Here is a 14,868-nt window from a genome sequence, read left to right as displayed (position 1 = left end):
TGATCACAAAGCAATAGGGAATTTGAATATTTGTGCAAGGTTTTGAATCCATTTCACTGCAGGACTAGTGCTGTTTAACTGGTGATCCATTACACAGGCGCTGACGACGCCATGAAATGCAAGAGTGTGACCACGGCAACGTCTACCTGATTCTAACCAGAGAATACTAAACCATCTTGACCTAGAAGCCGGGAAAGGTCTCCAGCCAAACCAACATCTTGGTTAATGTGTCAACTGGCGGGAAGCCCTCAGATACATTTTTGAGAGACGGTGTGGTCCACTCCATGATTTATGCCATCGCTAATGGTCAGGCAGCCATGGAAGCCAAAATCCTGACACAGATCCCAGGCTGAGGATTTTCCAGAGAGATTTTGGAGTCGGATCGAAAGAAAGAAAGTTAACCTTCTACATCGAGAGAGTGAGCCACACGACACGGTTTCTAAATGGTACACTCAAACACACACACACACACACACACACACACACACACACACACACACACACACACACACACACACACACACACACACACACACACACACACACACACACACACACAGAAACTCAAATGAGTGAGCCAGTGGTGGTCAAGCTCAATGTGGTGTTTTCCTTCTGTGACGAAACAGTTCTTATCTAAAGATAGCCGTCCTCATAAGATATTCACTTTGTGACCCAGATACCTGGCACAGTGGCACACTCTCCAAGAGTTCAACAAAATAACCTCACACGAGGTACAATTGAAGACTGTTACCATGGTAGTAGGCCACACAGGCAGTTGGAAGAATGAAACAGTAATTATTGGTTACAGTTTTCTTCAAGCAGCCCAGAGGTTTTCAGCTGCAGGTTTTCAAACTGTGGGTCGCAACCTATAGAGCTTGTGCATCAGAATGCCTCATGGGATTTTTGGTTGGCGATACTATAAACGTAAATATACCGTATCGTAGTCTAAATCTTGCATGAGAAACATGGCTTTCAACCTAACAATGATATCCCATAATGACGAATAACGTCACGATTAACTACTAAACAGACCACAACATTATCCCTACCATGAACATTCTCCTATACTACACCATTAAGTATGCTCCTTTACTTATGAAATGCTTGTCATTGTGATGTGACGTCACGATGTACAAGCCCTATTGGTAAGTGGTAGCAGGGGACTGAGAAGCCACACTAAACTCATTGTTGTCATAAAAGATCCCAGGGCACTTATCGCAAAGAGAGGGGGGATTCCCCGGTGTCCTGGCTAAAACTGCCCAACCAGGCTCATTCAATCTGGCCCCCTAATCATCCCCCTGTATAATTGCCTGATTCATTAATTCCCTCACTCTCCACCTCAAGCTGGTGTGTGGTGAGCGTTCTGGCGCCGATTGGCTGCCGTGCTTCAGCCATGTGGGTGCTACACATTGGTGGTGGTTAGTGAGGTCCCCCCCTTCACTGTAAAGTGTCTTTGAGTGTCTAGAAAAGCGCTATATCAATTCAATCAATCAATTAATTAAACAAGACTGAAGGCTGAGACTGAGACCATTGTATTGATGAACAATATAAATCGAGAAATGTTTATTATTTCTCTTACTTTATTAATGCAATGAAAACGTCTATTCAAAGATGAAGGTAAATTGCCATTTATAAAAAAGAAAAATGATACCCTGTGGCTTCAAATTTGGAAAAAAGGGGGGCCTTTGAATGTACAATTGTGGAATGGAATGAATGCTGACAATGATTGACTGGAATATGAACCAATCAAACCAACAAAAGACTTGAAAAGAGAGATGTGGCGAAAGGTTATGACAGACAGGGATTCAAACATGGGGTGGTGGAGCCATGTTCTGGTTTTCCCATTGACTCTTACCTTGGTATTGCTCTATTAGAGCGTTTTGTACAGCTGAGTGGACCAGTCCCTCGGGGAGATCCCGGAGGTACTGTTTGAGCAGGCTGGCCACGGTGCAGACGTCCCCTTCGGCCAGCAGGTCCACCTCCTCACCACTCTGGAGGCGATGCCTCAGGGACTCGACGGCCCGCACGTTCCCATTCACCCTGAACAGGCCCTCCTGATGCAGGGCTACAGCACAAAACATAGAGAACACGATGAGGCTGGGTCGTATTCAATTGATCAAACGTCTTTTCATAGGAAAAGTGTAGGTTAAATATACTCTTGAATCATTTCAAACAAGGGGATTAGAATAAGTATCAATGATGCATGTAAACTGGTTGTTAGTTGGTTATTCATTACGTTGGGACCAACGACTGTACGGTTGAGGACCTTTGATTGTGGCTATAAAAATGACAACGCAGTAATTCATACTCCTGCCTAGTTGATTTATTGGTAGAACAGAAGTTGGACTTTCACACGACCACATCTTGCTGCCATGACATAAATAATGAGGTTACAAGGCAAATGTGCTAACTGCAAGGTATTTTAAACGTGGTGTAAAGACAAGAGATGTGATGTCACGATACTTCTAAACATTGACCTACTTTTACTCTACATCCTGTGTATCGGCATGCGTTTTTATTTCACCAAAAACTGCGTTGTATGCCGTTCCTTTCAAGAAGTCGGTCAACCGTTAAATATTTTGATTGAACACTTCAGACTTATTGATGCTCATCCATGACTTGATATTTCTGAAACCAAACGCATACCGATACGAAGAAAATGAACCAAGCCTTTAGTAGAGATGCCATATTGGTGAGTTTATCAACGTTAAACAATCAGATAAGATAAGACTTATATTCTCATTAATAGGACAATCTATCGAGGGTACTGCGAGGTCGCCAGTCCCGCTTCGGCTGCGGCTAGGCCGGACTCGATACTGTTTACCATAAAATGACCCTGCTACATTCAAAATATACACTAAAATTATAAATAAATATAGTATTGGATACAACAAAGTGATGCAGACACATTAAACACGCCATCATTGTGGATACAACAATGCTGTATTTGGAATTTTATGCTGTGCTATATTTTTGGTAGGCCTGTATATTTTGGACATTTTACTTGAACTAATTTCTGACAAGAACACGATTTTTTATCAGCATGAGATCCACAACATACCAACATGTGGAACTACAGTCAATCCCCGGCTGTGGACGGTGTCTTATCTAGCTGTGATGCATCCAGATTAACAGACTCGCCCTAATTTCCTCAAACCTACAAATCGCTACTTGTATAGCTCTGCAGTGACACCTAGTGGACCAAAAGACCCACAGAATATTCTAGAACCTCAAACAGGAAGAGAATGTGGGCCTGGCCCATAAACGGGACTTATTGTTATAGATGGGACGGGCAGACTGTCAATAGGTCGTTCCAAAGATTCAGCTCATGCTTTTATTGTGCGGTTTGAATATACTTTTTGGGAATTTGACAGTAAACATACTAACTATAAAATATGACAGCAGAAAAAATCTTCTAGAGTCATTCCTCAGTTCAGAATGCTAGAAGTCACTCCCTTTGACCTTTGCAAAAGACCTGACAAGCCCAATTCAAAAGGACTTTATTTGTATCGACTGAATGAGTGACGGAAACAGGACAACAACATAGCAAAAGTACTGCCACCGACATCCTAGTATATATTTTACATTTCAGCAAATCCCAACAAAAAAGGTTGATTTAAAAAAAGAATAATAATAATGAGTGTAAGTGACACTACATAATAAACAAGACATACTTTTACACTTCCAATAAATTACATTACTCTAGCCTTGACCCAACCTTGACTAAGTATATTTGAAAATTCCGAACTGCTCTCTTCTTTCCTACTCTGCACCGTCTCTCAGTCTCCAAGGCCTTAAACATTTGTGTGTAAACACAAAATCCAAACTTAATTTGTTCGTTTGTAGGCACTATTAGGAAGCTACCCAGCCAGGGCAGTTCATATGTGCTTAGCTGGGTTGGACAAGACACATTTTCAGCTATGGGAGCTGCTAAACAGCAAAATGGTATATGTTTGTCAACTAATGGCCAACTGCCTAACTTTGATACCTGTCTACACCATGAGAGGAGGTGAGTTGAAAGAAAAATGTCTGTTTTGGATCTTGACATAGACAATGTCTGCAATTAAACATGGGTCTTAAAGGTCCCATGGCATGCTACTTTAAATGATGCTTTAATATAGGTATTAGTGGGCACCTAACACAGTATTTGAAGATGTTCCCGAAATTCAGCCGTGGTACAGAATTACAGCCACTATGAGCCAGTCGCACATTGGGCTTTTCCAAAAAGCGCCCTTTCGGTGTCTGTAGCTTTAATGCAAATGAGGAGGAGAGAGGTGGGTCAAGGAGGGGGCTGGGGGTGTGGCCCTGAGCAGCTTCTGGCCACGTTACCATGCACCCTGTTTACAGTGGATGGACCTCAATGGTGAGGCCCACACAGCCTTTGGCCGCGTTCTGTAAATATTTCTAGAACACTCCAGGTGCTCTGGAAGGAGTCCTAGAGCTCTATATCTAAAAAATATCATTATACATAGATATCTATATCATATAATATATATTATCACGGCCAAAAGCTGTGTGCGCCTCCAGAAGATATTATGAATCTCAAACTACTGTGTCGGGATCTCAGACGTCTCTGGTTCTTCCACTTCCACATCAATCTGAAGTAGACTGAAACAAGACATGGAGGAGAAAAGGGATTGTCGCCCGCGGTTGTTTCCCGCTGGAGCCCCGCTGGCCGCTGACGAGGCACCACCGCCTCAGAAGCGGGAGGTTGTGCCTTGCGGCGGCGCCTCGTCCGCGGGCTTACGAGCTCTATATCTGGAGCTCTATATCTAAATAATATAATATTATACATAGATCTAAATTGAGTGTATAGGCCTACTTTGTATTAGTTACATTTTCTCTGCTCAAGTTAGAGGGCAGATGTTAAATAAATAACTAAATAAATATATATATATATATATATGTATTGAATTAAGAATCTCTTAATTCAATACAATCTTCTTTTTTTTGTGTGGAATAAAGGCAATCTATTTATATGCATGTCCCAAACCGGCCCCCAGCCCCTTATTACCATGCTGGCGTAGATGCTCCACCATCCTTTGCACCACTTTGGGCACCCCGTCCTCTTCCGCCACCAAGCCCAGTGCGCACAGCTCCGACAGGGGCACTCCAAACTGCCTGCTACCCTGGGCCTCCGCAGTGGCGACAGTGTTGGAGCTGGAGGTGCTGCCGGTGATGGTCCAGGGCCTGAGCATGGGGAGCTGCACCATCTTCTTCATGTCCTCCTTGACCTGCACGGCGGCCTTGTGGTGCTGCGGTAAGGGAGGAGAGGGAGGGAGGCAGAGAACAGCTCCGTCAGACCCGGCTGCCACTCTGGCCACTGTGGGCATCGAGGAGGTGGAGGTGCTGGAGGTGGAAGGTGGCATTCAGGTTAGCATTATACCAGTGCCAGAAGAGACACATTAGGATCCAGATAAATGGGCCCCCTCTCGCTCGTTATAGGGCCCCAGACGGGTCTGGGTCTAGACACACTTCAGTCATAGTGTGTGTGTCATGTCATGTGTGTTAGGAGCCGGTAGCACCAGACTGGGTTGGGAACTAAGCAATACAAAGAGAGAGAGAGTCTAGAGAGGTAGAGGGGAGGGCGTCTCTTTGTGGTAGTTGCTACGACAATTGGCTGGTAACCATGCAACACTTTGGACTGCAGGAAGGGGAAGGGACTGTACCTGCACATACTTTATGTGTGTGCTCTTTCTTTCTTTCACACGCACACACACACACACACATGCGCGCGCGCACGCTCGCACACACACACAAGTATACACATACACAAAGAGAGAATAGCATATATATGAATGCTCACTAACTCAGGTTTACCTAAAAAGTAGATAACCTACAATTCGGTATCTTTGGTATAATGCACAATAACAGACATTTATGATAACTTCAAAGAGCCTTGCTGTTTGTTTCTGTGATGAAGCTGCAACACAGCCCATATAGATAAGCAATAACACAGAGGAGAAGGAGAGCATGCGTAGCCAAGGACTCAGTGTGTGTTTGTCAGGGCTTTGCTGTTGTCAAACAGAAACATATGGTGAGGCAATATGACGAACGCCCTGTGGCAGCCCTGTAAAACCCAGGGAATATTTGTGATGTGCGTGTGTGCCATGTGTGTGTGTGTTTGTGTGTGTGTGTGCCTGTGTGTGTGTGTGTGTGTGTGTGTGTGTGTATATCACAGCTGCAAGGCAGGCACTGATACCTTATCCAAGTTGCAAATAAGCAAGCTGTGCCACCTGTTGCACCCATGGCTGCACACACACATGCATGCACACACACACACACACACACTCACACACACACACACACACACACACACACACATTCACACACACATACGCATACACACAAACACACATGTATAAACAGACTAAAGAGATGCTTTTTAATGTCCTAGTCATATACAAAAACACACATTCTTGTGTGTAAACAAAGTCAACCTTGATTCAATATTTCTCTCACTGACGGCAGAAGATAACATTAAGGGTGATTATGACTATGAGCATATTAAAATGATCCTCCTTACTACTGGGAAGAGATGATCCTTTAAAAGAGTACTGAACTGGTGTTTACAAGGATCGTAGTGGCGGAGGACATGATTTTAACACGGACACATCAACCATGGACCTGCAGACTGGGTTATTCATTTTATTTGTTCAATCTATATTTGACCACTGTTGTATTACAACCATATAAATTAAAATATGGAACAGCCGCTTCCTATATTACAGTGGGTGGCCGTGGACTATTCCTAACACCCAATTTAAGGAGGAGGGTTCCCCTTTTAAGAGGATTGCTACATTGAGACAGTTAATTGCTGAGGTTTTGGCTTTATAAGCCATTGGTCAATAAATTAGGAGAGACCAAAGATATTTCCCATGTTGGTCATGTGACATGGCTTCCAGCAGATGGAGGGAGGGGGGAGGAGGGGGGATTGGGGGGTCCTTTCATTCCTCCAGTTCAACCAAGGCTGGGTTTGGACCGAGAGCTGGGACTCTAGTTACACAACTCTTGTACACATTAATGGAGGATACAACTAAAAGACATAACATGTTTTTACTTACTTGTTTAGTTTTTGGATTTGTGAGCTTGTGAGTTTTATTTGCCAGTTTTATTTATCACTTTGTATATTATTTATATGTGTGTACATGCGAAAAAACTTTCATTATTTGATTAAACTTTTTTTTCAAATATATATATGTTTTTTAGGATTGTCATGTTATTGTCACGTCACTTAACTGTGTTTGCATGGACCTACAAGTGGCCTATACATTTTCAGTTCTCATGAAAGCACTCTGTGTTTTTGTCTAGCCAATGTTCACGTGTGTAGCTATATCCACACGCTTGTTTTATGATGCTATGAGTCAACATGCATAACAAACATAAGGCAGACTGATAAGCAGAGCTGCTCTCGTATCATTGGATGTAACAGACAGATGGTACTCATATAGAAGATAGAGTGCAGGAGATCTTCAACAGAGCTAACCCTAACCCTGATCCTTCCAGGATTTGGTGCTCACACCATCCACATTAACAGGAAGATGGCGTAGTAACCACAAACTAGGCTGGTGGGTGAAGATATGAATACTAAAGGCATACACTTTGTATCCTCAGGACACTGGGAGTCATGGCAACGGAGAGTTGGATGACAGCCAGAGAGGTCAGAGGTCATGATAGTTCAGGAGATGGATGATTGTGAGTCAGCGTACAGCTAGCTATTGAATATTTATAGGCTGTAGTACAGGTCATTAATTGTATAAACATTTGTATTAAGCTTTTATCGAGAGAACAATCAAAGCATGCAAACACAATTACAAACTACAACAAAAGTAGTCCAATGGGCTAGTGGGGTGCTTGGGGTGGAGTGTCCGAGTCTGACGATTACTGTAGCCTGACAGACGTCTCATGTCCCTGGCTAAGCCTGTCTGAGCTAGGCCTGCTAGTGACAGACCGCACACAGATGTCCCCAAAATCTGGCCTTGCAAACACATGCAAACACACACACAAACCAACAGTTGCATGCATGCACCCTGACATACACACAACACACAGGCACACACAATTACACACAAAGCGTAAACATCCACATGCATTCCCACAGTATGCCTTCTATTTTCTCTCTCTCTCTCTCTCTCTCTCTCTCTCTCTCTCTCTCGCTCTCTCTCTCTCTCTTTATCTAACACATATACACAAACACACAAGCACAATCACACACCTCCAATCAACGCCGGTTTTCTTGAAAGGACAACACAAGCTAATGTGTGATGGGCCGGTTCTATTGTTAGTCAGGAAGTCTATTGTGGTCCACCTATAAATCTTCATCCCTGCTCCCTTCCCCCCACCGTGACAACATTCTCACACAAATGTTGACACGCTCACAGACACTTCGGTATGGGTCTTTTTTGACACAGCTGGGAATAGCAATTGTTTGCTTTTACTCATTTACAACTTGACATGTTTCTATTTAGCCTACACTTTTATCCAAAGCAATTTACAAGTGAGGTTGAACAATAAAATCATACAAGTGCAGATAAGTGATGCAGAGGCTGTTGGGTATGTTTTTCCGTTATCATGATTTAGACAAAAAAGTTAAAATTAACTCAACTAAAATGGAAAAACATTTTCTATCTCTTGTTTTGTAATTTAGTCTCCTTCTAGAATTATTTCTTACATGTATTGTTGTTGCCGTGCTTAGTTGTTTAAATGCGTTGCATACTTCGAGACTTGTGGCAGTGGCTGTTTCTTTAATTTTCTTTGCAGAGGGAAGGACAAGACCCAGCATGTGCCTCCTCCTAAGAACACCCCCTCACCGAACCTCTCTCTTTCCCCCTCCCTCTCCTTCCCCCCCCTCCATTGCCTTCCCCCTCTCCCTCTCCTTTTCTCTCCCTGGCCTTCCCCGTGTCTCTCTCTCTCTCTCTCTCTCTCTCTCTCTCGCTCTTTCGCACGCACGCACCCGCACGCGCGCGCGCGCACACACACACACACACACACACACACACACACGCACACACACACACACACCCACACACACACACTCTCCCTGTGGGTGGTCATTCGACCAACTGGCAGCCAAAAATTCACCGGCAGCATGAGACAACTGTTAGACTCTGACCCTCCCATGTGTTACAAGGAAGGATTTTAAGCAAAATAAACAAGTTAAAATGAAGCCCAATGTTCTCATCCAGTAAGCTCAACTTTTCCATTCTGCAGTGAAACATTTAATGGAAACTTAGTTTGTTTAAGGTGCCGGCCATATTTTCCCTGTAATAATCCAGGCTGCAAATGATTCTTAGACAGTGAGAGAGAATGTAGGGTTGGTATAAAGTATAAAGCTGCATGTGTTCTGTGTTATTAAACTCCTTCTCTTTTGGCTGACTCAAAGGGAAGCTATGCGTGCGTGAAGAACAGTGGGGGAAGAATGTTCTGTGGAAAGTGTTCAAGATAATATGGAGGACTTGGAAGTAAAACCACTTTAGTTGCTGCCACTCTAAAGTTTTAGTTCAAGAAAAAATACAAAGACAGATGTCCTACACATACCCTCTGGGATTTCCTGTCTCTTCAAAAGTATACAGAGTATGTATGTGTGTCTCTCTTTCTCTCTCTCTCTCTCTTACAGACATGCACATAATTCTTTGACATCACAAAAGTGTTGAAGACATCCTCATGTTGAGTAGTTTTTTCAATGCTTCTGTTGTTGATCAGGTCTTGTACTCACACAGATAGTCAGAGCTCCGGCCCCCATTCTCCAACAGAGGAGTAGGGAAGGATGAAGAGAAAAAAAATACTCCTATCCTTCTTCGTCCTCTTCCTACTTTCTCCTCACTCCTTGACGGGACACCACTTTAAACTTTCCTCCAAAGAAAGGACTAGGTTTCATCATCCTCACGATTTCAACCACAAACTAAAACAGATAATCCCAAATGGAGAAGAAAGAAGACTCCTTCAAAATGAGCCGGTCTTCATTGATAGTCTGTGTGCTCCACCAAACCATTGACACACATTAGTGGCTGGTTTTCTCTCCCTCCTCCCTGTTCCCCCCACCCCTCTCTCCCTCTCTCTCCTCCTGGGATGAAATCTGAGACATGCTCTCTCATTGGCTGTTGTGGCTGGTCATGTGACCGTTGGGGTTAAATCCCAAAACTTTGGAGTCTGTGGCATTCATTTTTGTTGGAGCAGGACCAAGGTAGAGAAGAGAAGTTAGCCAGTAGAAAATTGTAGTAATGGAGTAAGTGTCAAAACCAGGAAGTCACTTACAAACTCTTCACAACTAAAGACACATAGAAATGTTTTTAATTTTGACGGACACGTGATACAGAATCCATTTAGGTTAGCTTTAAGGTTGACGTCATTACCATATGACATATGCATATATGGCAAGTAGAACATGGCATTCTCTTTATTTCTGAAATAAAAAATGTTACATTCAGTAGTCTGGGATTTGAAGGAAGTAAACATTCTTCTATTTCAGTATTCAGTATTCACAACTCTTATTAGCAGGGCCTTATTGCACACCGTCAAAGAATTTGTCCTTAATTATGGAGGAATGCCTGGTGAGTGTTCAAGCTCGTTAACCAGCAACCAATAAAAAAGCACCTGAAGGTGTATTTAATCTGAAAGGCAACACCTCAGTCGAGCCCAAGTGGAGCTACCCACATATGCATCATGAAGGTAAATTATGTCACCCACTCACTCTGAATGACTCGTCCATTTAAACTAGGAGGCACATAGGGTTCAGGCATTAAGAGTAAGAAACCCCAGCCAAACCATTTTTTCAAAACGCTGACATTGTGTCTAAGCTCTCTCATAGATGAACTTCCTGATGTTGTCCTCGATCCAGCCGCTGAAGGCCGAGACCCGGGTGAAGACAGAGGGCTTCTTGTCCTTGATGCAGCCCTGGGCCCCGAAGCTCACAATCCCATGGACCTCCCAGCTGGACTTGGTGGCCCCGGTGGTCTGACAGACGAACGGACCCCCGGAGTCACCCTGGAGGGGATTGAAGAAGTTTAGGAGGATGCTTGAATCCCAGCCCCAAAACGTTCTGGAGTTCAAAGCCCAATGTCTACAGTCCTATCTGTAGGGATCCGTGGGCAAGACACCTAATGCGTATGAGAAGGTACATTGACTGCTCCTGAGTGACACATGAGTAAACACAAGGCGAGTCACTTTGGATAAAAGTATCTGCTACATATTAAACGTCTAGCATAACATGGTTGTTTACTTTTTTGTTCTTCCATTTAATAATTTTCTGATAAAATTTTTGTTTTGAAATGAATTCTCAATGTCTGCACAAAGATGTTTCCCATTTGTAAAATGAAGTCAAAACCCATGCCAAAACTCAGTGTGAGTTGGGACAGTTCAAAACGTTGAATTCAACCCCATTGTTCCTGTCCATCATGCAGATCTGTCTCTCTTTTTTCTAATTATGCCCCAAACCAGCCGAAGCCATTTGCAATCACGGCTGGTTGGTTCAGAACAAACAGAAGCTATTTGGCTTCTGTTACATAAGTCTCGACATACCATAGCCATTTATATAATACTCGGACAAAAAAAGATGGCGTTCTTCTTCTTTCATTATAGAAGACCTAAACTACTGAAGGAACCAAAGGCCAAATGATATTGCATCAAACCACCACAATTGTCCTCTATATCATTAAGAGATTCACTAGTTTTACGAGCACATCTCCCATGTTCCCGTCCTACAATACGGGGACGTCTAGCTCCGTCTCCAGTTTATCATAAACTGACCATAAAAACGTAGCAGTGCAAACAGCATCAGAATCAGGATTTCTGGGAATTCTGATTCTGATTCTGTATGCCCTGCTATGTTTTTTTGGTCCGTTTATGATAAACTGGTTCAGGAGGTACACTTCATGTATATTAATTGGTCCATAAATAATTGCATTAGAATTGCAAGATGTAACTGAAATGTCGACTTTTGGGGCACAACAATAAATGGAAGTACCATACATACCATACAGTAGCATACCCTCAGCAGCTACTCTTCGTTGAAGTTAGACCCTGGCTGTTCCCGCAGAATTTAGCATACCTCCCTATGACCTAGCTGTGTTCAGACCCACATCCATAAGGAGATCCAGTCCGCTCATTGGTCGCTCACCTGGCAGGCTGATTTGAGCTCATCGGGGGACTCATAGCCGGCGCAAATCATTGAGGGTCGCAGGATGTCCCACCAATAGGCTGGCTTACTGCAGGTCCCAAAGTCCACCACTGGGAGGGCGGCCTGGTTCAGCTGCTGGGACACCTTGGGGAACAAGTTCCCTGGTGAAAGAGTCGGAGAGGAAGTGTGATTAGACAGCTAGGAGACCGATTTTACATTCAGATTCATTTAGACTGAGATCCCTCTATTCTCCGAGGGGGAATTGTTGCCGTAACAGTTGCTCTGCTCAATATAATAGATGAAAGAGAATAAAATAAATGTAAGTTAAAATCTGTTAAACAGTAAGCAGAAGCTATAACAATAAAGAAAACATTACCATATGTAAATAAATCCAAATAAAAATGTGGGTATAGAGAAATGTACATGAGGTATGCATATACATAAGATATGTTTAGCTTAATTGGCTCATTTAAATCCCAAGAGACACACTCAGGGTTGAGGCATCCTTCTTAAAGATGCTTACATGCAGGCTAGGGGATCGAACTAAGAACCTCGGGGCTAAGGGGGTAAATTCCCTAGACAAAAGAGATTTTCGCTATCCCACACGTTAATTAACACACATGCTATCTCTGGGGAACCTTTAATTAACGTGACTGCAAGGGTGTCACTTTGAGTTGAAAAAGCTGGGGACGTAAGGGCTCAGGAGAATATATTTTTTTTTCAACGATGTGCGATGTAACACAGCGATTGCTATGGGGTCAATAGATAATTAGATAAGTAGATTACGGCAGAAAGAATTGCATAATGGCACATCCAAATTGCACAGCCTAGGCTATAACAGAGTAGAAACAGATATTATTTGGAGTTTCAACAAACACTTGGTGTTGATTCAGAAATATACCAGTCCCATTCTTTACAATCAGTGTTACCGTAATCTTATTTTAAAGCCAAGTGGTCATTAATCGACAATACCACATTCTGCTACGCTACTGTGACTGTAAACTGTGCAGTTTGTGTGGACGATGGTCGGTTTAAGCAGCCTCACCTGGCCCGAGTCGGACTGATTAGACTGTGGGGTTGGGTGAGGCTGCACACCTGTTTTGCATTGAACAATCAGTGTGCAAAGGTTAAACCAGCCATCACCACACACACACTCATAGAGATCTCCTACCTGGCAGCATGGATTGCCATGTCGATGTACTATTTTCCTTCAAGCTCTACAATAAACCGGTTTACAACATCATTAGTGAGTGTGACGGCCAACTGGGTAGCGTGTAGCAACAAACATTGCTACAGCGTCATTTATATGTCAACGTGACGTGCCTTTTGTGAAATGTGTGTGCAGTTTGCACACTCTTGGAGCTTCTAAATGTTCCGCAACGTAGGATGAGTGAGCAGTGCGCGATGGGCATGATGTCAGCCGGACTGATGTCTCAGTCCGGCTAGCTAGCGATTATAATGTCACTGCCCCCCCCCCCCCAACCCACAAACCCTACCTTTCTCGTCACCCCAGCCGGTGACGTAGCAGGGGGTCCCGGCGGGCAGTACTGCCCCGATCGCGGGCAAGCACACGGGGCTGATCTCCCGGGTCATGTTGACGGGCCGCGCCAGGTGCACCAGTGCCACGTCGTTGCTGATGTCGCCGCGGTCCGTCTCGTAGACGAAGCCCGGGTGGCGCACGATGCCGTCCACCTGGTAGCAGGCCTCCGCCGAGGGCACATCCCCGGACGAGTTCATGTGGTGCTTTCCCAGACACATGCGCCAGAACGTGGGGTTGTTCAGTGGCCTAGAGGGGGATGGGGGGGGGGGAGCAGCTAGTTGGTAGTTGTTGGTTGTGTATTTGTTTTGGGGTATGTTAGTGTTTTGTGTGAGGAGATATTGCATGTGTGTGTGTGTGTGTGTGTGTGTCTGGGTGGCCATGTGTGTGTCAGTATCTGTGTGTGCATTTGGGTGCACTCATGTATGCAAGTGTGCGATTGTTTGTGTTTTTGTGTTATGAGTAATGCGTGGCAGGTTGTGTGTTTGCGCGGTACATGTGTGGATGTGTGTGTGCTGCTGCTACTTGCATCATGAAGCAATGGGCCGCAGTGAGGATCCACTCCTCGTGGATCAGGGAGCCTCCACAGCCGTGCATGTAGGGAATGGCAGCCATAGGGGTAGCCTGGCAGGCAGAGAGCACAATAAAGGACCGTCTCCCTCTCTCTCTCCCCTGTCACTTGTTCATTCTCTCTGCTCATAGTTAATGCTCACACTGCTCACACAACGTTTGAGACCACTGAATGTATCCACAAACAGAAGTAATTAAACACATGCAAGAGCACAAATAAAGAAGAGTGGTAGAGAGAGAGATAAAAGAGAAAGAAGAGGGACAGTAGTGGCGAGAGGATGAAGAGGGATAAAGGGAGGGAGGGAGATAGCTATCACTTACGGCAGGACCACAAAGAGACAACCCATCAATCAAGCTGATCAGCTGACTGTACCCGAGTTGGAGTGCGAGAGGTAGGGAGCAAAGGAGAGAGAGTGCGAGGGTTACCTGCATGGAGACTTGCCAGGGCCAGGAGTGGGGCACTGCCTCCACCCCGTTGACCACCCTGAGGGTGGCGGTGCTGGGGGTCACTGCCGGGCTGCCACAGTCCGCCGGCCAGGCTGGGAATAGCAACCACAGCTACAGGATGAGGGTGCTGCAGTCTAGCGCTACCATGTGTTTAGCCACTCGGTGGCACTATGTGCTACACGCTGTGGTTACATGTCGG

At 44.4% G+C, this 14,868-nt stretch overlaps 2 protein-coding genes across 5 annotated transcripts in view; both read right to left on the bottom strand.

Annotated features, from left to right (window-relative positions):
• Positions 1–9,938, bottom strand: part of fam13a (family with sequence similarity 13 member A) — a 53,761-nt gene extending 43,823 nt beyond the window's left edge. For 2 of the 4 annotated variants that reach the window (XM_079730222.1, XM_079730223.1), the window contains exons 1-3: positions 9,716–9,938; positions 5,015–5,255; positions 1,856–2,065 (exon numbers count right to left, since the gene is read on the bottom strand). In XM_079730222.1, the coding sequence (XP_079586348.1) occupies positions 1,856–2,065; positions 5,015–5,255; positions 9,716–9,742 (478 nt within the window). In that variant the 5' untranslated portion in view covers positions 9,743–9,938. Of the gene's footprint in view, positions 1–1,855; positions 2,066–3,061; positions 3,130–5,014; positions 5,256–9,715 lie in introns of those variants that run through there. The other 2 variants (XM_079730224.1, XM_079730225.1) reach the window with 2 other exon arrangements.
• Positions 9,939–10,791: 853 nt separating this feature from the next.
• LOC307071351 (chymotrypsin-like elastase family member 2A) lies at positions 10,792–14,267 on the bottom strand (the record flags this gene model as incomplete). Its single annotated transcript, XM_079730337.1, has 4 exons — positions 10,792–10,983; positions 12,116–12,276; positions 13,612–13,901; positions 14,182–14,267. 4 exons carry the CDS (start codon positions 14,265–14,267, stop codon positions 10,792–10,794), a joined length of 729 nt encoding a protein of 242 aa, XP_079586463.1.
• Positions 14,268–14,868: the final 601 nt, after the last annotated feature.

This window comes from Pollachius pollachius (genome assembly GCF_949987615.1).
Source record: "Pollachius pollachius genome assembly, chromosome: 2".
Taxonomy (NCBI): domain Eukaryota; kingdom Metazoa; phylum Chordata; class Actinopteri; order Gadiformes; family Gadidae; genus Pollachius; species Pollachius pollachius.
The sequence above is the reverse complement of the archived record's forward strand: the minus strand, read 5'-3'. Positions and strand labels throughout refer to the sequence as shown.